We start from the raw sequence: 21,707 nt of genomic DNA, 5'->3' as shown, positions 1-21,707 counted from the left end.
TTTCTGCTTTTCTTGAATAAAAGAAATAAATCTTCTGTTTTTCAACTTTGCATTTAAGAAATAAACAGAAATACTAAAAGAAAACAAAAGTGTTGTAAAAGCACAAATAGCATATGTTTATTGACAAAAGTCACTGAAAACTTACAGAAGAAATGAATCTGATCACAGACAAAACAGCAGCTATAAACAATGTTTAGTTTTTACAAACACATATTTATTCACAACAAAACCTTCCCCTTTTATTCACAAACTCTTTGATATAATTGGAAATAAAGATTGAACAAACTGTAAGGGGAATTATGGACAAACAATCTGCCCTCTGCCACCAGGGGGAGCTATTTCACCTTTTTTATTTAATCATGAGCATCTTTTTCATTTTTAATCACTGTCTCTGAGGTGATAATGTTCAAATTTTGGACAAAAAAATACATCAAAGAATGAAAACTAGAAGCTGATGTTTAATTTCACCAAAAACTCTTAAGCTTAAAGTTGACATATTAATTTAATAAAACAGAATCAGACTAATTTCAGCCTATCTTTGGGAAACATCTTGCTTTAGCAGGTCCAGACTACCATCACAGACCTGCCTGGATGTTTTGAACCTGTGTGTGAATTGGCTGGTGTTCCTGTTCTGCCTGAAGAGAAAATTTGTTCCATCATGTTTTTTCCCTGAACCAAAGTAGGACCTCAGACATCTGGCCTCGACACAGAAAGACATTTTGCTCTCCTCCTGACAGCTGCTGCTGAGGAGAAGGAGGAGGAGGATGAAGAGGAAGTCACTGGATGCCTCTGAATAAACACATGGCAAACACCATGGCAAAGAGCTGAAGGAGGGAGAAAAGTGAACAGCCAATCAGACACAAAGGAGGAAAAACAGTAACAGTAATTGATTTTGGATATTCTAAAATTCAGCTGCTTAAGGTGGAAGCATGTTGGAGTAGCTCTGATAGATAGATTCTGATATTCTTTTACTTCAGTTCCTACAATAATGAACCCTGGATCACAGGTGATCTGATGGAACAGCTAAACAAGAAAAAAGGGCAGTCAGGAGGAAAGACGGGGAATTAATGAGGAGAATATCAACTTAAGGTCACGATCAGAGAAAGCAAGGAGGTGTAGAGGAAGAGACTGGAAAACAAGCTGCAGCAGAACAAAATATGAGATGAAGAGGATGACGGGCTTCGAGCAGAAGGATGATCAGACAGACGGTCTGGACCAACAAAATGAATCCATTCTTTAAAACATCCAGTTCAGGAACAAACTCAGCAGCGTTTTTTCATGGGCGCACAGAAGAGCATGACACAAAAAAATGGGCAAGGTATACAAATATATTAAAATAGCTGCATGAAGTGAAATTTCTTCAGTTAAAATTTAATTGAAATTATATGTCTTCTAACTGAAAATATTTATTTTTGGCTCAAAAATGTTCGGATGTTTGGATTATCGTTAAAATCAAAATAAAAATCCCTTAGCATGGCAAAAAAAAAAAGCAACTCAGGAAATTGTAGCTATATAAATATAAAAAAAGATCAAATAAAGCTATTTTTTGGAATATTAGGTGAATATAGGTTCATCATTTAGGAATTTTATATATTTTCTTTAACTTAATTTAAGTTAGAATTATAGTTTTCTATAAAATCAGAATTAGAACTAAAAAAAAACTGATAAATTCAGCTGTAAAAGTTTTATTTGTTTTGAAAAAAACAGATGAAAACTGGGATCCTATCTCAATATCACTGAAGCTATCACCTTATTGTTTTTTTTAAATAATTAGTAAAACAGAATAAAAAAATAAATAAAAAAGTTTAATAGATCCAAAGGAACCATGTCTGCTCCAGCGCATTGCATCATTACAATATCTCTTAGTATTATGTCTTTAGTACAGGGGCACTGACCCCCGCTGGCCCCTGTCTAGAACCGCCCATGCTCCTGCTTCTATTAGTTTATTATCAGCCAGATCAGAAGCTGGTGCTGCTCCCTCCGTCTTCCACCTGTCTGTATCTAGATGTCAAGTAAAGAGGCAAGTGGAGCGACTGAATGGTAAAGAGTCACCGGGTCCTGATGGTGTCAGCCCCAGATTTCCTGAAGGCCTGTGCAGAGCAGCTCTGGGGGACTCTACTGCATCTCTTTCACCTTAGTCTGACCCTGGAGACAGTTCCAGTGATGTAGACGACTTCCTGCTTCGTTCCAGGACCAAAGAAGGTCCAGGACCACATCACGAAGGTCTTAGAGACACTTCTGTTGGTTCACCTCAGCAAGCTCCTGCAGTTTGCTTATCACCATGGAGATGGAGTTGATGATGCCATCATACACCTGCTTCAACAAACCCACTGTCATTTAGACAAGGCGGGCAGCACTGTGAGGATCATGGTTTTGATTTCTCCAGAACATTTAACACCATTCAGCCTGACTGACTTTGGGAGAAACTCCAGAAGACTCAGCTGGAGGCATCAACAATCACCTGGATCAAAGACCTCCTGACAAACAGACCGAAGAGTCAGATGTCTGATCAATAGTCAGCACCACAGGGGATGGTACTCTCTCCATTCCTTTTTCTATGTTCACCTCTGACTTCCAGGACCAGACAGAGTCCTGTCATCTACAGAAATACTGGGATGACTCTGCAGACATTGGGTGCATCAAAGATGGACCAGAAGCTGAGAACAGAGAGATGGGGAACCGCTTTGTGGCATGGTGTGGAAAGAATCATCTGATCCTGAATGCCAACAAAACAAGGAGATGATGGTAGATTTAAGAAGAAACAGGAACAAGTTGAATCCTGTTAACATCCTGGGAGAAGAAGTGGTGGAGTAGAAATACTGTGGTGTTCACAAACCGAACTAGAGACACAACTATAAAGCCGTCTACAGGAAGGGACGCAGCAGACTGGACTTCTAGAGGAAGCTCAGGTCCTTCAGATGCTGCAGATCTGCTATCAGTCTGCTGAGGAGAGTCTGATCTCTTCCTCCATCATCTGCTGAGGTAACAGCATCAGAGGTAATGACTGAAAGAAGCTCAACCAGCTGATAGAGAAAGGAACTCCTCTAGAACCTCTGGAGATGATTTCACAGAGAAAGAAGAAGATGATGAACAACAGTGAGCATCCTGTTTATCAAACTGTTAGAAAACAACTGAGAGTCTTCAGTCAGAGGCTTCAAGACGGACCTCTACAGGAGATCTATTGTTCTTACACGTACAACACCTTGTTGATAAAACTATAAGAATAAGTTTCCTTTCGCAATCAACAAACTATTTTTTAATTTAATTTAAATTTATTTTATTTCCAATTGACCTGCTATAAAAGAAAGCAATAGAAAACGTGTTCATTTAACATCTGGAGACTTTGTCCCCAGAGACATGCTGCTCTGAGCAGAAAACACATCGCCTCATTTTTAGAAGAACAGATTGGAGCTAGAATGACCATAAAGAGGACTTAGTAATAACAGAAAAATTTGAAAATGCAAAATGACAAGATGGATGGGAGGAGGCATTGGGAGAAAAACAGCTTATTAACAAGGAGGGTCTGAGGTCTGGAGGTGGAGGCAATGACATCAATCACAGGATGGTGTGAAACAACTGGAGGCAAGCAGAGAGACTGAGGGAGGATGACTAATTAACAGAAAGTTGATAAATACATTTAAAAAAAATCTGATTCTGTCCATATCTTAGTCACTCACAGAAAGACAAAAAAATATTTTATGTGCTGTAAAAAAAAAAAAAGTGAAAAAACAGGACCTACTTCGACCGTCAGCACCACGATGACCAGAGCTCCTGCAGAGTAGATGTACGTCTCAAAGTATTCAACCATCGCTGAGTAGCAGCCCTGCAGGTCAAACACAGACAGGATACCAAAGAGTTTCTCTCTTTTTATTTGATCCTCACCTCTTCTTTAACCTTTATTCAAACCTTGTTGTGGCGAAACGCCACGCTGCCGCTGACGCACTGCTCCACGCCAGCCTCTCCGAGGTACCCGGTCACCTGGCAGCAGGCCTCAGGAACCATTTTGTTGGGATTAAGGAGCCTGAAGAGGCTCTCTTCGAAGTCTTCAGAGCCGCTGATACCACAGCAGTCGAACTGTAAGCAAGGATACATGCTGCTAAACTCTGATGTTCAAGCGAGTTGGCTTCTGCTGGACCAATGGCTCACCGTTGTCATGACGACGTTCCATGTTGATGTAAAGACGTCGGTGTTGTTACGGCCTTGATAATGACGTTTCAGCTCCCTGCTGAAGTATTCTCTGGTTAACTGGGACGAGACACAAACAACATGCTTAAAAATCTTTCCTTATTTCTACAACCTGTTTTATTTTAACAGCAACCTACAAAAGGTGCAAAACTACCTCAAAAAATCTTAAGGAACCAACATCAACACAATATTAAACCAAGTTCAAAACCAGCCTCCAATGAACACAGAACTAGAAATAAAGGTATATAGAATCAGCATCAATCCACATTTAAATAAAGTCCACAACCATCCAGGACCAGTTTATATCCGTCTGAAAGTGAGACTTGAACAAGTCGGAACCAAGCTCCCATCCAGCCTAAAACATAAAATAAAATAAAATATCAGTTCAAACTATAATCCAGGTTAACTCCTAAAAGCAGCCTTGACTGAAGTCAAATGCATCGCTGGAAAAATGATCTAGAAATAAGTAAAAATTACCTAAATTAAGTGTATTTACACTTAATTTGAATAGGTAAATGAGATGATTAGCCAACGGAATGAGAATTTTTACTCTTAAAGTAAGATATTTAGATAAAATGTACTTGAAATAAGACAATTCAATTGCGTTTTCTTATTTTAAATGTAAATTTTCATTGTTCCATTTGCAAAATGTCTCTTTAACATTCTCAATTCAAGAACAAATTCACTTATTTTAAGAAAAAATTACTTATCTAGATTAAAATTTTTTCCAGTGATTAAACATCACAAACTATACTGGTCTGAAATATGCAAACCAGTAGGAATCAATCAGTGAAAATCCAGATTAAAAAGCAGAACTGTATATAAAATAGACAACAACTGAAACCAATCAAATTTTATTTGGACTTAAACAAAACGAACTTATGCATTTGTGCATTTGTTCTTAAATTGAGGAGGTGAGACACTTTGCCAACGGAACAAGACAATTTACATTTAAAATAAGAAAAAACAATTGCTTTGTCTTATTTCAAGCTTATATTATCTAATTATTTTATTTTAGGAGTAAAAATACTAATTCCATTGGCAGATTATCTTATTCACGTGTTCAAATTAAGGGTAAATACACTTAATTTAAGAAATTTTTTACTTATTTCTAGATGATTTTTGCAGTGCAGAAAAAAAAAAAAAAAAAAACGAGATAAAAATCTTAACAGCTAAAACATGGGTAAAAAATAAAATTCACCCAATCAATCAATAGAAATAGGGTAAAGATAAAAGGAATAAAAGATTCAAAAATTAAATAAAACAGATAGAATGTATCAACTTAGCTCTGAAAATAGTCTGGAAGAAAACCAGTCTGAATCCAAAATAAGATCTATAACCAAGTTAGAAACCATTCAAACATCCACATCAAAATAATGTCAAACAAAGTCAGAAACTAAACTCAAAAATGCTGCTGAAGATTCTGAGTCATCCAGGTCAAAGTCATTCCACAAAAAGAAAATTAAAAACATTCAACTGGACTTTGTTTCCAAGTTTGAATGGAAACAAAGTCCAGTGGATTGATTTTAATTTTCTTTTTTTTTTGGATAAACTCAAAAATCTCCAAGAACCAACATTGATCTGAAACAATTCCAAACCAATCCACGGAGAACCAGGTATGAACCCGTCAGAATCACGTCTAAAATGAAATCCATCAAATTCTAAAACTAATCTGAACTCAACAACAAATCTGATTCAAAAGTAATTTAGAAAGCAGCAAAAAAAAAAATTCTTGATTTAAATAAAATACTGTCTAAAAATACAGGGTTAGTTTAGAAAATACTTAAACATTCTCAGCCTGACTGCATTTAATCATTTCTTCAAAGCAGGACGGGGCGGCGGCACCGCAGCTTTCTACCTTCATGCACTGGAAAAACGATCTAGAAATAAGTACGAATTTCTTAAATTAAGTGTATTTACCCTAAATTTGATTAGGTAAATGAGATAGTTTGCCAATCGAATGAGTATTTTCACTCTTAGAATAAGATAATTAGATAATATGCGCTTTAAATAAGACAATACAATTTTTCTTTCTTATTTTAAATGTAAATTGTCTCGTTCCATTGGCAAAACATCTCACTTTCATCCTCAATTTAAGAGAAAGGACACTTATTTTAAGAAAAATTGACTGATGTAGATTCCAATTTTATATTCATGAGAAACTAGAATCTTTAGTGATGATATACTGGTGGAGATTCTCAGTCAACCAGGTCATAGTCGTTCCAATCCACTGGACTTTGTTTCCAAGTTTGAAGACGTTTCGCTTCCCATCCAGGAAGCTTTTCCAATTCAAAATGTCAGAATTAGAATCTTTAAATAGTTGCCCAACAAAGCCTTGTTTTGGCTTAGAAAACATGCAAATTGAACCAGCAGAACGGGTCCACCCGTTAGGTATGGGGAGTCGTTTGGGTTCTGTGTTAGCCTGCAATGCCTCATACCTGTCAATGTTTCTGAAAGGGGGGTCGTTAGGGTCATTGTTGGCCTGGCTGAGCAGGCGGGATGTTTTGGTTCCCTGTATGGGGGTGCGGGTTGAAATGATAGCGGGAAGGAATCAACTCTATTGCTGCATTGTAGGTTTTTGAGAGTGAAACCTAACTCCACCCCCTCTGTTAAAGGTTGTTTTTTCCCTCTTTGTATACACAGAGTGTATACAAAATGAAATTTCATTTTGTACAGCTTTCAGACAGTGAATTAGTAGCAGCATACCAGTGTAATGAACATTTTAATTTCATAAAGTGCAGCAGTGATCAAATGTAAACCGTGAGGGAGAAAAAACAGCGCAAAAAACCCCCAACGCATTGATATGGAAGTTTCAAGACAAATATATATTTATGTTATCAATTCCTTCATAACCACAAGTTAGTGTTTGTCTGTATAATCGAAAATATAAATAGAAAATACAAAAAACAACACAAAAGAAATCTAGTATGAAAAAGAATGATCAAAACACATCCTGAACCAGATTCCGATTCAGCTGGAAATATAGATTGAATATAGCCTCGTGAGACCATCCTGATCTCGCGAGCTTTCAAGGTTTCACTCGCAGATCAGTCTGGAGACTCTCCGTTAAAGAAAATTTGGAGCCGTTCACCAAACGAACGTCCAATCAGCGTTGGCTTTGAGGCGGGTTGAGGTGTGACGCAACGAGAAGCGCGACAGTTCAGTCTAAAGAACATGGCGGCTTCAGCCGATGAAACTAGCGTTAGCGTGGCTATCGAGCAAGTTTTATCGGAATTACAGAGTATTTCTTCACTGAAAGAAGAGCAAAACACTGCTCTGGAGGCTTTTCTCAGAGGAAAAGATGTTTTTGCTCTTCTCCCGACTGGTTTCGGCAAGAGTTTGATCTATCAATTGGCTCCTCTTCGTCGTCGCTCTGTTAGTACGTCATATGCTTCGTTGATCTGATTGGTTTATTTGGCCCGTCTATCACCAACATAGGCCAATCAGCTAACCAGTATTTTCGCCCCTTCCCAAAATTACTTCAACGGAAGGTTTCCAGATGGATATGCGGAGCAAATCCATCTGGCGGAGTCAGGTTAGATAGAATCCAGGTGTAAATCCAAAATGTCTTTATTTGATTCCTGAAAGGTGTCTTTTTCCAACCAGGTGATTCAATGAGATCTTCTCTGCAAGGTCTGATCTAAAGACAGAACTCACCTGTTCCCTGAAGAGAAACGCCAGGATAGCAGCTGCCAGTTCCACCAGGAAGATAAGCAGGATGAACATGAAGAACTAAAAAAAAAAACAAGACAGAAACTGTTACTTGCAGAATTTCCTATATATTCTTCAGTTTTTTTGTTTTTTTTTCTTAACAGTGTCATGTCTGGAAATGTGGCAATAAGAATAATTGTCTTGATGCCAAAAAGAGCCCAACAGATTTTAATTTCACAAGTGGAGCAATATGGCAATTGCCATATTGCTCCACTTGTTTCATGCATATAAATTGCTTTATTATAATTATGCAGGAAGTTTTACAGTTTATATGGACACTGCAATGTAAATAGAGCAAAAAAACAGAAGAAGAAAAAGGAAAAAAAAGAGAAAAGATGAAAGAAAGAGGAGATAATAAGGAGACAATGACAATTCTTCAGTTTCTATAAACTAACCCGTTTTTCTGTAAAATATTTATCGTCTGAGCTCAGGAATGAAGCCTCCTGCAAACACTGATATGCGTTTCTACTTCTCTGTCTGAAATATGTCCAGTTAAAGCCCTAAAGTGAGCTCAGCATTAACACCACCTGCCTTCTTTTCTAATGAGAGTGACTCACAAACAGCAGCAGACATCTGTTCTCTCGGATGGCTCCACAGCAGCCCAGGAAGCCCAGCAGGAACAGCATGCCCCCCATGGCCAGGATGATGTAGACCCCGGTGAACAGCACAGGGTTAACAGCCACAATCTCCCTGAAGCCCATTGGGTCCACCAACACCCAGACCCCAATACTCAGCAGGAAGGAGCCACCCAGCTGCAGCAACAGACAGGGGTGGGGCAGAATCCAGGGGAACTGGTTAATGCTATTAGCAATGTTCATCATAGAGTGTGCACTGGTTTTATTAGATCCACAAGGCCGATTCTGTTGTTACGCTGATGATACCCAGCTATCGTGATGACTCTAATCACTCACATGGACAGCAGGCATGAAGAATTAAAATATTTGGCTTTAAACTCAGGGACTCAGACCAAAGTGTTCAGACCAGGGGTCTTAAAACTTTGTCCTCAGGACCTCCATCTAAGGTCCTTATCTCCAGTAGAGACAGCAGATTTAAATTCATTTATTACTTCCTTATCATTCATCAATGGTTACAGAGGCCTGTTAATCACCCATTTATCTAAGTCAAGAGTGTGGAGCCAATAGAACAACTGAAATATGCAGAACAGTTGCTCCTAAAGGCCATGGATGCAGACCCCTGGCTAAGTGATCCACCGTTTACCGGAGAAACCCTTTAGACATGAAAAATATCCTAAACCAGTGAAATGCTGAGAAACGATTGTTTGCATTAGTTTGGAGTTCCTGGGCCTAACAGGATCTGGACCTTCCTGGTTCTCCTCACATTGGGGTGGGAGAAGAACCTGGAACCATCTCTACAGACTCCTCTACTTCAATATCTGGGTTTGATGCACGGAATAAATACTCAGTTAGCATCTGCAAGAAATAATCCTTCTGCATTTATGACGTGTTTACAGGTGGAGCCGGTCGGTAAGGAGGTTCTGTAATTCATAGTATAGAGTAGTATAGAGTATAGACACTGGAAAACAATCTAGAAATAAGTAAAAATTTCTTAAATTAAGTGTATTTACCCTTAATTTGAGTAGGTAAATGAGATAGTTTGCCAATGGAATGAGTATTTTTACTCCTAACATAAGATAATTACATACCATGCACTTGAAATAAGACAATGCAATTGTGTTTTCTTATTTTGAGTATAAATCCTCTTGTTCCATCGGCAAAATGTATCTTTAACCTCCTCAATCCAAGAACAAAGGCACTTATTTTAAGAAAAAATGACTTATCTAGATTTCTATTTTTTCAAGTGGAGAAGTATCGGGTGTTTGGTGTCATACAACCAGAAGCTTCTCTGGGAGATGAGAGAGAAAGAGGTGAACTCACAAAGATGAAGAAGTTGAAGATGAACATGAGGTATTTCATACAGCTCAGACAGTCGCCCTCCATGGCTGAACGTTCTCTGCGCCGCTGTTAAGAACCACAGAGAACAACAGGTCAGACCAAATCAGCATAGACTGAAACATCACTAACAGATCCAGAGGTTCAGATCTTCATCCAGGAAGTCATTTTAATGGTTTTCTCATTACTGACATAAAACTATAAACATTAAGGATGTTTCAGACATCTGGGATCATTCTGTCTAAGTCAAATAAAGCCTCATCTTTATGGTTTTGTCAGATACGTTGCTTCCATATGAGAGACTTGGGCTGCAGAGAAGCCAAAGAGGTCAACAGCTAAATGATGGAGAAAAGAAACCAGGCTTTGACAGGGAATGATTTTCAGCCCTGGGATATTTCCATCTACAACGGCCCACTTATGGATCCCCGCAAAAAAAAAAATAGAAGCACAGTCAAACGCGTGCGTCTCAAATGTGAAATGCAATACGAATACACATTGTGGATTAACCAATCTATCTTCAAGCATCACATGACACCCATCGCAAAGACTTCTATAATGCAAGAGGTTGTACTGGCTTTGGTTATTAACGCGGATGCAAAATGACTGCTGCTGGGTTGCCAGATGCCACTGACTCACGCTTTCCAGCCCAAAATATGTTCATAAACCGCCTGGATATACGACATCTTGCCAAATTGCATCAAAGTCTATTGATCTCTTAGGCCATAAATCAAAAGTAACTGTCATCCTAAACTGCCAGATTGGGAAACATCCCAACCTGGCAACAATGCACGTAAGACGGGAAACATTAGCCTTTAGATGCAAAATCCTAACCTGACTCCACCAGATGGATTTGCTCCGCATATCCATCTGGAAACCTTCCGTTGAAGTAATGTTGGGAAGGGGCAAAAATACTGGTTGGCTGATTGGCCTATGTTGGTGATAGACGGGCCAAATAAACCAATCAAATCAACGAAGCATATGACGTACTAACAGAGCGACGACGAAGAGGAGCCAATTGATAGATCAAACTCTTGCCGAAACCAGTCGGGAGAAGAGCAAAAACATCTTTTCCTCTGAGAAAAGCCTCCAGAGCAGTGTTTTGCTCTTCTTTCAGTGAAGAAATACTCTGTAATTCCGATAAAACCTGCTCGATAGCCACGCTAACGCTAGTTTCATCGGCTGAAGCCGCCATGTTCTTTAGACTGAACTGTCGCGCTTCTCGCTGCGTCACACCTCAACCCGCCTCAAAGCCAACGCTGATTGGATGTTCGTTTGGTGAACGGCTCCAAATTTTCTTTAACGGAGAGTCTCCAGACTGATTAGCGAGTGAAACCTTGAAAGCTTGCGAGATCAGGATGGTCTCACTAGCAAAACCCCATCATGCATCGCAATATGTTTTTGCAAAACATTCGAGCATAAATTCGCCAAATATAAGAGGAACATTGTAGCTTGGTTAAAAGAAAGCATTTTAGTTTTATTATAAGTTAGTTTTTTGCAAAGATTTTACAGTTTGAAGAAATAGAAAATTAAACCATATGCCAACCGTCACAAAGATGTGCATGACAAGGAAGGGCTATATATACTGCATGCATCATTTGGGTACTTAACATTAAATTACTTCTTTAGTTCCTTGAGTTATTTACTCTCACAGGTAGGAGCTTCGGCCGGAGAGTAAGTGTTGGGGCCGGTATGATTTAAGCAGAGATGGGAAGTAACGAAGTACAGATACTTCATTACTGTACTCAAGTAGATTTTTCTGATATTTTTAATTTAATTTACTACTTATTTTTATGGCGACTTTTTAAGTGAAAGTGAAAGCCCTTTGGGAAACTCCTCCAACTCCCATTGTCATTGTGACACAGCACACACAAGTGAACACTGGACACCATGAAATTGCATTTATGCCTCACCCGTGCAAGGGGGCAGCCCTCAATGGCGCCCCAAGGGAGCAGTGTGGCGGGACGGTACCATGCTCAGGGTACCTCAGTCATGGAGGAGGATGGGGGAGAGCGCTGGTTAATTACTCCCCCCACCAACCTGGCGGGTCGGGAGTCGAACCGGTAACCTTTGGGATCCAAGTCTGACACCCTAACCGCTCACCCACGACCGCCCCTTTTACTTCTACTCCTTACATTTTTACACAAATATCTGTACTTTCTACTCCTTACATTTTAAAAAATTGGCTCGTTACTTTAGTTTTGAATCATTTCAATGGCGTTACCGTCATCAATACCAAATTCAATCTAATTGGATGGGAATCTACGTTGCATTTGACGCACCACTACAAGATGAATCGACAGATTCGGCGGTATTCATTGGCGGCAAATAATTGCAGCTTGGTGGCGGTGGCGTTAGCATAGTAGCATGGACGACAAGATGATTGAAAATGAACACAACGGAGATCTAGTCCTATTGGCAGACATCCATTTAAAATGTAGGCAACGGCATGAAAAAAAGTGGTTTCTACTTTTACTTTTATACTTTAAGTAAATTTACAAGCCTGTACTTTGTTACTTTTACTTGAGTAAAGAAGATGAATCAGTACTTCCACTTTTACCAGAGTATTTTTTAACAAGTTTCTGTACTTTTACTCAAGTACGGAAAGTGAGTACTTTTGCCATCTCTGGATTTAAGGCATGCTGATATTAGGACCGGCCTACCGGAGAAATGCCCGGTATCACAGATTACCAATCCCAGCCTGCTTTGAAGGAGAGAAGGAACTTAAATACTAAAAAAATAGGTAAATAAGCAGAACTAAGAGATGCCCAACTTTTAGGATCCTGACCAGTTTAACACAAGGTCAGGATCTAAAACAATATCCCAACTTTGCACAGCTCTGTTCAATCCTGGAGGGATAAAACAGAGGATGGAACTAAATGAAAACCTGTTGGAGGGACGGGGGCGGAAATTCATCCCCCAGCAGGAAAACCAGCCCGACTTCCAGCAAGAGAGTCAATCCATGGTTTAGTTTAAGAATGCAAACCCAAAGTGAGTGTCTGCTGGCAGAGGAGGGTCTACATGGTGTCACGATGGAAACAGTCATGAAAAACGTGTTTTATTTACCAGCTCGGCTTTGGTCGGTCTGCAGCAGCTAATCCCAGTTCAGGCTGCAACAGAGACACAAGCAGAAAAGTTTTAGGGATGTGAATACTTTAGTACAGCAAGATATGATTGTCTGCTTCTTTTAGTGTGTGTTTGAACAAAGGAGACCCCCCCCCATCCCTACTGTAATCTCTGCTGATTTTAGGTCTTTAGCTGAAGCCTGCAGGGCAGCGATCTGGCAGCGAGGCGACGCTCTGGGCTGGACCGTCAGCTTCTGGATGAAACACAAACACTTTGATTCAGCTGTGGGGACGTGACACTGACAGGCTGTCCTGTTAAATGCAGGGCTGCTGGCAGCGGCACAGGTTGACGTACGCGGGGCCATCTGCGGGGGTGTGAACGGGACCAACTGGCCCCTGATGGCGTCTCAGCCACCTGCCACCTTCTCTATCTGCACAGTTAATCACATTTCACTGTTTGTGTTTATTTAGTTATTAGATCATCGCAGCAACTGTTCACTGTGAGGACATTTTAAATGTTGCGAGCTGCTCATGTTCAGGTTCAACAAACCGATGCAGCTTCAGTTCAGACGGCGAGCCGAACGTTTCCAAAAACCACATCCTGAAAGTAAGGAGAGACCCACAGATCCTCGGGCTGACAGTGGAAACAGACCTGAACCAGCAATGAATCCAGTTCATTTCAACAAAATATAAACATTTCATTTAAATATGAATTAAAAACTCAAAACAAAATGAATTAGTCATGCTCTAAAATACAGTTATGTTTAAGATAAATAGATATAAAAAATGTTTAACTGGGCTGCAGCACAAAAAGCTAAATTCTGCTAAAAAACAAACAAACTCTAAAAACTAATAAAAAATAAAAAATAAAAAGAATTTAATAATGATAATAATAAAAGTGAATGTGGTCAACAATTTTTTATACCCTTTAATATTTTTTATGAAATTAAATCCAAAAGGCGATAATCATATTAAACAGCATGAATAAATGAATACAATCAAAAAGGCGATTTTTACTGGGTTACCTTATATTAACCCTATAATGCCAAATGTATCATATTTGATACATACGGTTTCTGAAAGGTTTTGCGTCTGACACCTTTTGCATAATTTTATGGTAAAAACTTTGCTCAAAATCCTATTGTACACAATCAGATATACCTGATAACAGAGGGCAGAAGACTACACAAAAATAATCTTGACTTATCGCATAGTAATAAATTATTAATATCAAAAATGTATTTCTGTTTTTTCTCTTTACATATTTTGTTAAATAAGGAATTCAAACCAAAAAAAAGTAATTTTCTGTTTTGTTTTATTCTTGGATCGGGCTTTAAAGGGTTAACTGGTTTATGGGAAGCAGGAAGTTCTTCAAATTTATCTGAAAAAAATAAACTGGAAAATATCGGCTGAACTAGATTTAAAACAAATTCATTAGTTCTTTGTTAGACTGTGCAACAAAAGAAATGAAATACTTTATCGTTTATTATTTCTATTCCTTAGGTTGATTCTTCAAAGTTGACCTCAAGCCCCTCTCACACCCTGACAGTTTAGACCAGCGTATGCCTGACGTGAAAATCTGGCAAAAACGCTGGCATACGTTGGATAGGTTATGGGTATGTTTTATATAAGTTATGAGCACGCTGAAACACGCTGACACATGTCGACAGACGGCAAGTAAGTAGGGAAATTTCCCGACGTATGCCAGACGGCGCCATACGTGGGGCATAAGTTACAGGTCAGTTATCTGATCTTTGACATACTTTAAGTGTCAGTTACTCATAAGTTGTGGCGTCTAGTTTATCAAAAAACCTATGAGTAACTTGTGCATAACTTGCGCGTAACTTATCAAGAACTTCTCTCCAACGCATATCAACGCACTTGATGTGTTTCAGACGAGCGCTGAACATGTTTTTTCCAGCTATTGTATAATGGCAGCATTTTGGTATAAAGGAGGAAACCGTCAGTTCTCCTCCAGACTTCATCCCCATCATACGCTGAGCCAGAAGGTTAAGTGTGAATGATCCTCCCTGCGTTCACTAACCTGACTTTGCTCCGCATATCCATCAGGAAACCTTCCGTTGAAGTAATTTTGGGAAGGGGCGAAAATACTGGTTAGATGATTGGCCTATGTTGGTGATAGACGAGCCAAATAAACCAATCAGATCAACGAAGCATATGACGTACTAACAGAGCGACGACGAAAACACAACAACAAGCCAGTCGGGAGAAGATCAAAAACATCTTTTCCTCTGAGAAAAGCCTCCAGAGCAGTGTTTTGCTCTTCTTTCAGTGAAGAAATACTCTGTAATTCCGTTAAAACTTGCTCGATAACCACGCTAACGCTAGTTTCATCGGCTGAAGCCGCCATGTTCTTTAGACTGAACTGTCGCGCTTCTCGTTGCGTCACACCTCAACCCGCTCAAAGCCAACGCTGATTGGACGTTCGTTTGGTGAACGGCTCCAAATTCTTTTCAACGGAGAGTCTCCAGACTGATCTGCGAGTAAAACCTTGAAAGCTCGTGAGATCGTGATGGTCTCACGATGCTATGCGTTCACACCCACGGCCAAATAACTTCCTAGCAGACATGACGTTGATTCTGTTGTGACTGCAAACCTTCTTAGTTTTTCTTTTTTCTTTTTATTTATTCCTCTTTTTTTTGGTGGGCGGTTAACAGCAGCTGGGCTAATACCGCAACCAAAGACATGTTTTTATGCACACCGGGCGCATCGCTGATCCTGAGGGGAGCAGCTTTAACTGATGCTTCATAATGCCGCCGTCAATTATGCATAATTTAGGCTGTCGTTAGACATAAGGTCTGGACTCGTTATGAAAACACTATGTGTACGCCCAAAAGTGAAACAATACATAGAAAGTTCAGCGTATGCCAGCGTTTTAGGAGATACTGAGACGTCTGGCATACGCTGGCTAAATCGGCAAGGGGTGAGAGGGCAGCTTAGAAACAATGGATCTAGAGCTCATTTCAGCTTCAGTGTGAAGCTTCTACTTAGAGAAAGTGAAGCTTTCTCTGATGCATTCTGGGTAAATACTGCCTCTTCTGGATGTTATGGTAATAAAGCAAACTGCATGTTGGTGGGAGTTAGAGCACCAAAGAGGACAAGCTGAGCAGCAGTTCAATCTTTGATGGTTGAAGTCTGACATTAGCATTTTCGACACGGCGGAGGATGCAAAGCTGGATGAAGATGAGAACATGGAGATATTTCCTGTTGGCAGGAAGCCTGTTGGCCTGAGGTCAGCTGAGCAACCTGCTGTGTCGCCTGCAATAAGGAGAGCAGTGATTGGTCAGACTAATGTGGTTCTGGTGCACTAAGGAGGCGGCGGTCTGTTCACAGATCTTCTCTGTACTGCTGTGACCCGACTCTTTAACAGAAGCCCACCAGCAGTCCCCACCGTCGCTCTGTTGTCCCAGTTTGCCAGTTGGTGTTTGGATGCCAGCAGGACCTGATCAGATAAAAATGGATCAGTGGGTTTTATTTGTATTCACCTCGCTGGGTTCTGACCTTATTTCAGTGACTGTCTGACCCAATCAGAGCAACTCTTTCTGCTCTGCGAAAGAATATACTGATCATCAGAATTCAGGTCAGTGTTCCTAATGGAAACACGTTCCTGCGCTCCAGATGAAGGAGCGTTAGATGGGAGAACTGGTCCCCTGAAGTAAAGCTGCACACTGGGACCAGTTTGAACATGAATGTTTGTCCATCCTGTCAGACATGGATGGATGGATGCTGCACAGAGCAGAGCCAGGGTGGAGGCTGAAACATCTGCTGCAGAAAGAGTCTGTCTGCTGCTTCAGCTGCAGGTTGATAAACATGCCGATAATCTGTGGAGCACGCTGGAGTCAGCAGAGCTCCTGAAAACATCTGATAATCCAGTAAATGAGTCGACTTTTATTGGTCTTAATTAGATCAGGCTTTGTGCCTCAGAGGGGATGTGCATTCATTACAGCACCGGCCTTGTTTCTGTTTGATCCCACCAACGAAGTTATTTAATTAGCTGCAGGCTCATATCAGTAAGGATGCACAACACTGTGGTATTAATATGAAAAACAGGCATGACTCTGTGCACAAGTCTAAGGTCACTGATTGGCTGATAATCATTTGCAAACAGGTGGAAATTCCAAAACTACAGCAGAGACTAAATGGAGCCTCTGGGGAAGTTTCTCCATGAGTTCAGTCACATCATTATCTCATCGTTTCTTTTCCTCATGCATTTTACATCCAGAATACTTCAGATTATGGTTTTCTACCTCATATATGCGGACGCACTGTGTACTGTATGTATTCTCTGCACTTTTTTCTTCCTTTGGCACCGTCTTCTTTTTGACTATTTGAGGCGATGTAATAAGTACATTTGTCCAATGTAAGATCCGTAAAGTCAATCAATCAATAAATAAAAACACTTTTAAAAAAAAACATAAATTCATGTACAGGTTTACTTATTGAACATAAATGTTGCCCTTCTGAGGGTTTCTGAAGGCAAATCTATGTTTTTTATGGTCCAATATTGTTTCACAAACCTAAAAAAGTAATGTACCATTTTAATAATGGAGAAACTATTAGTCAGCTTAATTTTTTTAGTACATATAAAAACTATTTATTTTGTGAGAATGTGTTTATTTACGAGCAACTATGCAAATTAACAAACATTTAGAAAAAGTACACTATATTATACTATTTTCCATGTGAATCCCAGATTGTTCATGCTTCCTTGCCTTTTCTAAAAAGTGTTTTAAATCAGTCCTAGTTGTCTTTATCCATGCTGTGTCAGATCCTGACGTTTGCAAAAAGGAAGCAGGTAAAGCAGAATAAAGCGTTAGCCTCGCTGCATGCAGTTAGCCTCGCTGCATGCAGTTAACATCGCTGCATGCAGTTAGCCTCGCTGCATGCAATTAGCCTCGCTGCATGCAGTTAGCCTCGCTGCATGCAATTAGCATCGCTGCATGCAGTTAGCATCGCTGCATGCAGTTAGCCTCGCTGCATGCAATTAGCCTCGCTGCATGCAGTTAGCATCGCTGCACGCATTTAGCCTCGCTGCATGCATTTAGCCTCGCTGCATGCAGTTAGCCTCGCTGCATGCAGTTAGCCTCGCTGCACGCAGTTAGCCTCGCTGCACGCAGTTAGCATCGCTGCAAGCAGTTAGCCTCGCTGCATGCAGTTAGCATCACTGCACGCAGTTAGCCTTGCTGCACGCAGTTAGCCTCGCTGCATGCAGTTAGCATCGCTGCATGCAGTTAGCCTCGCTGCATGCAGTTAGCATCGCTGCATGCAGTTAGCATCGCTGCATGCAGTTAGCCTTGCTGCATGCAGTTAGCATCGCTGCATGCAGTTAGCCTCGCTGCATGTAGTTAGCATCGCTGCACGCAATGTTGCCCTTCTGAGGGTTTCTGAAGGCAAATCTATGTTTTTTATGGTCCAATATTGTTTCACAAACCTAAAAAAGTAATGTACCATTTTAATAATGGAGAAACTATTAGTCAGCTTAATTTTTTTAGTACATATAAAAACTATTTATTTTGTGAGAATGTGTTTATTTACGAGCAACTATGCAAATTAACAAACATTTAGAAAAAGTACACTATATTATACTATTTTCCATGTGAATCCCAGATTGTTCATGCTTCCTTGCCTTTTCTAAAAAGTGTTTTAAATCAGTCCTAGTTGTCTTTATCCATGCTGTGTCAGATCCTGACGTTTGCAAAAAGGAAGCAGGTAAAGCAGAATAAAGCGTTAGCCTCGCTGCATGCAGTTAGCCTCGCTGCATGCAGTTAGCATCGCTGCATGCAGTTAGCCTCGCTGCATGCAATTAGCCTCGCTGCATGCAGTTAGCCTCGCTGCATGCAATTAGCATCGCTGCATGCAGTTAGCATCGCTGCATGCAGTTAGCCTCGCTGCATGCAATTAGCCTCGCTGCATCAGTTAGCATCGCTGCACGCATTTAGCCTCGCTGCATGCATTTAGCCTCGCTGCATGCAGTTAGCCTCGCTGCATGCAGTTAGCCTCGCTGCACGCAGTTAGCCTCGCTGCACGCAGTTAGCATCGCTGCAAGCAGTTAGCCTCGCTGCATGCAGTTAGCATCACTGCACGCAGTTAGCCTTGCTGCACGCAGTTAGCCTCGCTGCATACAGTTAGCATCGCTGCATGCAGTTAGCCTCGCTGCATGCAGTTAGCATCGCTGCATGCAGTTAGCATCGCTGCATGCAGTTAGCCTTGCTGCATGCAGTTAGCATCGCTGCATGCAGTTAGCCTCGCTGCATGTAGTTAGCATCGCTGCACGCAGTTAGCCTCGCTGCACGCAGTTAGCCTCGCTGCATGCAGTTAGCATCGCTGCATGCAGTTGGCCTCGCTGCATGCAGTTAGCATCGCTGCATGCAGTTGGCCTCGCTGCATGCAGTTAGCCTCGCTGCATGCAATTAGCCTCGCTGCATGCAGTTAGCCAAGCCTTGTCCATCCTGTCAGACATGGATGGAGGGATGCTGCACAGGTCCTGGAAAAAGACAGAGTGAACTGTCTCCATCTGTCTTTGGACTGCAGATTAATTTTAATGTTCGGCTGATCAGGTCCAAACCGTTTCACTTCCAGCTTTTCTTTGTAAGTTTGCTTCCCTTCCTCTTAATCAGCCGCACAACAACTGTGACAACATTTCCTGTCACCTCAGGGCATAGCTTTGGTACTCCCATACTTTGTACTGCAGAGGAGCTACTGCGAATGGACAACTTTTAAAGAGAGTCAATGGCCAAAGATTTTAGCGCAGTAGGCTAGAAATATGTCACCAATGAGACCAAAAACGAAATGACGTTTTACTCGTCCTAAAAGCTTAAATATTTATCTTGCACAACTAAGAAATATACATTAATATATTTCAAAATATTTTAATTTTATAATTTCATTCTTATTTTATTTTTTTTATGTCTTAATCAAGGTCATTGGGTAGGCGGGGCGGCGCCCTAGCGCCCTCTATTGGCCAGCCGGTCACCACTTAGATAGTAAAATAGAAATTCTTCATTGACAACTTCAAATCTCCTCCAGTTAACTTTCTTAAAGCAAATTGAATATTTAATTTCTAATGGTACAAATACTCAATTCTATCAAACTATTTTACAAATAATATAAATAAGCCTTTAGCCGATATTTTTGAAGTTAAAATAAATGTTAAAATTTAGGACACAAATGTCTATGAAAATAAATAGATTTATAATAGAGAGCAAAAGGGCTCTGTCAGGAACACATCCTATCATCACAAACATAAAGTCCACAGAACTTTAAACGTATAGAGGACAATCTTTTATTTTCGGGTGGATCACATAAATGAGTGGTTCACCTAACTGTCAATCATTCTGGTGATATGTTTACGTAACGCCGTCATACGTGCTCCTCCTGTTAGCTATCTTTTCTCCACATGCGCACTTTCAGGCGTATATCTGTGGAGAGCGACGGTTTCATCAAGTCATTGAAGCTCACCTTTCTCACCATGGTTCTTTAAAAATGGCCAAGGGTCGAAATAGAAAAATTCACTATGAAGTGTATGAGAAAAAAATAAAGGCCACAAAAGAGGCCGATATATTTCATAATACTTTCCGTGGAGAGCTCTCCTCGCAGAGCATTATGGGATTTGCTGTCACCGCTACCCGACAGCAGCGACTAATAACAAAGATGGCGCAGGTACCGCGCGGTGGAGGAGGAGTTACATGACCAACGAGGCAAAAAGCAGTGATCATCTGTCTGAACGGTCAATAACTGAGTTTGCTATAGAATCCACTATATAGTCCCCGCTGTATGTGGACACAGGAAGCTTGTATGAGCTATGAGAAAAGCACGTTTTAAACAGGGCGTGCACGAGGAGAATGGGCTCATGCACGCTCTTGCACAAGCATTTTTTTCTTAAAGTGTGGGGAGGGGCTTTTAAAAAATCCTCTACAATACAATTAACTCGACACTGTGGAACAAAGATGTGAAAAGAACACCTTGTGACAAGAAGATGGAGGATCCGTGATGCTGTGGGCCTATTTCTCTTATTAGAGCGCATGGAGACACCATCTCTTTGGAATAAAACCCCAACATCAATAACAGAGATGCCAAATCTATGAGCTTAGAGCTTATAGCCTGTAGGGTTAACCTGTATTCCAACCTAACGGGGGAAAATGGACTCTAGACTGTCTGGAGAGATTAAGCAAAGTGAAAGACACAGGCTTCTCTCTCTCTCCTATAAGATCTTAAGAGAAGAATATTGAATTCCGCTTGATTGGAAGGACAAAGAAACGAGGACATCAGAAGATACAGCTTCTACAGATTAACAAACCTCCCACGGCCAGCTCCAAAACTCTTCAAAAGCTCTCTTCGTGGGCAAAAGCAGGGATGAGATCACACCATAAGTATTTAAAGTGTAGGTGTTTCCATGGTAACCGCTAGACGCCGGCAGGGAAGAAGTCCTAACTGATGCTGCAGAGGCCGTGGGAAAAGCTGATGGAGGCTGATTCAATCATGACTCACGTCTGTTGTTTTCTGATGGTGGGACTTCAGAGCGTTTGTCTGAAGGAGCCGCAAAACATGCGAAAAGAAAAAGAGTCGTGACAGAAGGTGTGAGTAAACGGTGATTCACAGACATGAATGTCAATTAATCCATCAGTTAATCCAACAGAACTTCAGAGGAGTTTTCTTCAGCAACACGCTGGGATCAAATATTCTGTTTACCAATTCTGACTCAATAAAGCCTTTACACAGTCCTCCTGGTTACATGTTCAAAGCAGAACCTTGCTGGGGAAGGTCATCATTTTGACTTAAAGAACAGTTCAATGAAAAAAAGGGTTACCAAAGGAGCAGA

General features: G+C 40.6%; 1 protein-coding gene across 1 annotated transcript; it reads right to left on the bottom strand.

Moving 5' to 3' along the window:
• Positions 1-699: 699 nt before the first annotated feature.
• LOC119797699 (tetraspanin-18-like) lies at positions 700-21,354 on the bottom strand. Its single transcript, XM_038306871.1, has 10 exons — positions 21,254-21,354; positions 13,033-13,122; positions 12,870-12,913; positions 9,792-9,875; positions 8,454-8,648; positions 7,843-7,917; positions 4,147-4,245; positions 3,907-4,074; positions 3,740-3,823; positions 700-824 (listed from the first exon to the last, which is right to left on the bottom strand). Exons 4-10 carry the CDS (start codon positions 9,852-9,854, stop codon positions 777-779), a joined length of 732 nt encoding a protein of 243 aa, XP_038162799.1. The 5' UTR covers positions 9,855-9,875; positions 12,870-12,913; positions 13,033-13,122; positions 21,254-21,354; the 3' UTR covers positions 700-776.
• Between the last annotated feature and the right edge of the window lie 353 nt (positions 21,355-21,707).

The sequence above is a fragment of the Cyprinodon tularosa genome, unplaced genomic scaffold (genome assembly GCF_016077235.1).
Source record: "Cyprinodon tularosa strain WSP-4 unplaced genomic scaffold, ASM1607723v1 ctg595, whole genome shotgun sequence".
Lineage (NCBI taxonomy): Eukaryota > Metazoa > Chordata > Actinopteri > Cyprinodontiformes > Cyprinodontidae > Cyprinodon > Cyprinodon tularosa.
This window is presented reverse-complemented; position numbering and strand designations above follow the sequence as displayed.

Bases quoted from the DNA above. Each gene is read 5' to 3' on its own strand.
- LOC119797699 (XM_038306871.1), bottom strand. From the start codon at position 9,854: ATGGAGGGCGACTGTCTGAGCTGTATGAAATACCTCATGTTCATCTTC. The intron at 7,918-8,453 runs GTGAGTCACTCT...TTTTTTTTTTAG, and splicing joins ACAGATGTCTGCTGCTGTTT to TTCTTCATGTTCATCCTGCT. The intron at 3,824-3,906 runs GTTTGAATAAAG...TTTGACCTGCAG, and splicing joins TGGCGTTTCGCCACAACAAG to GGCTGCTACTCAGCGATGGT.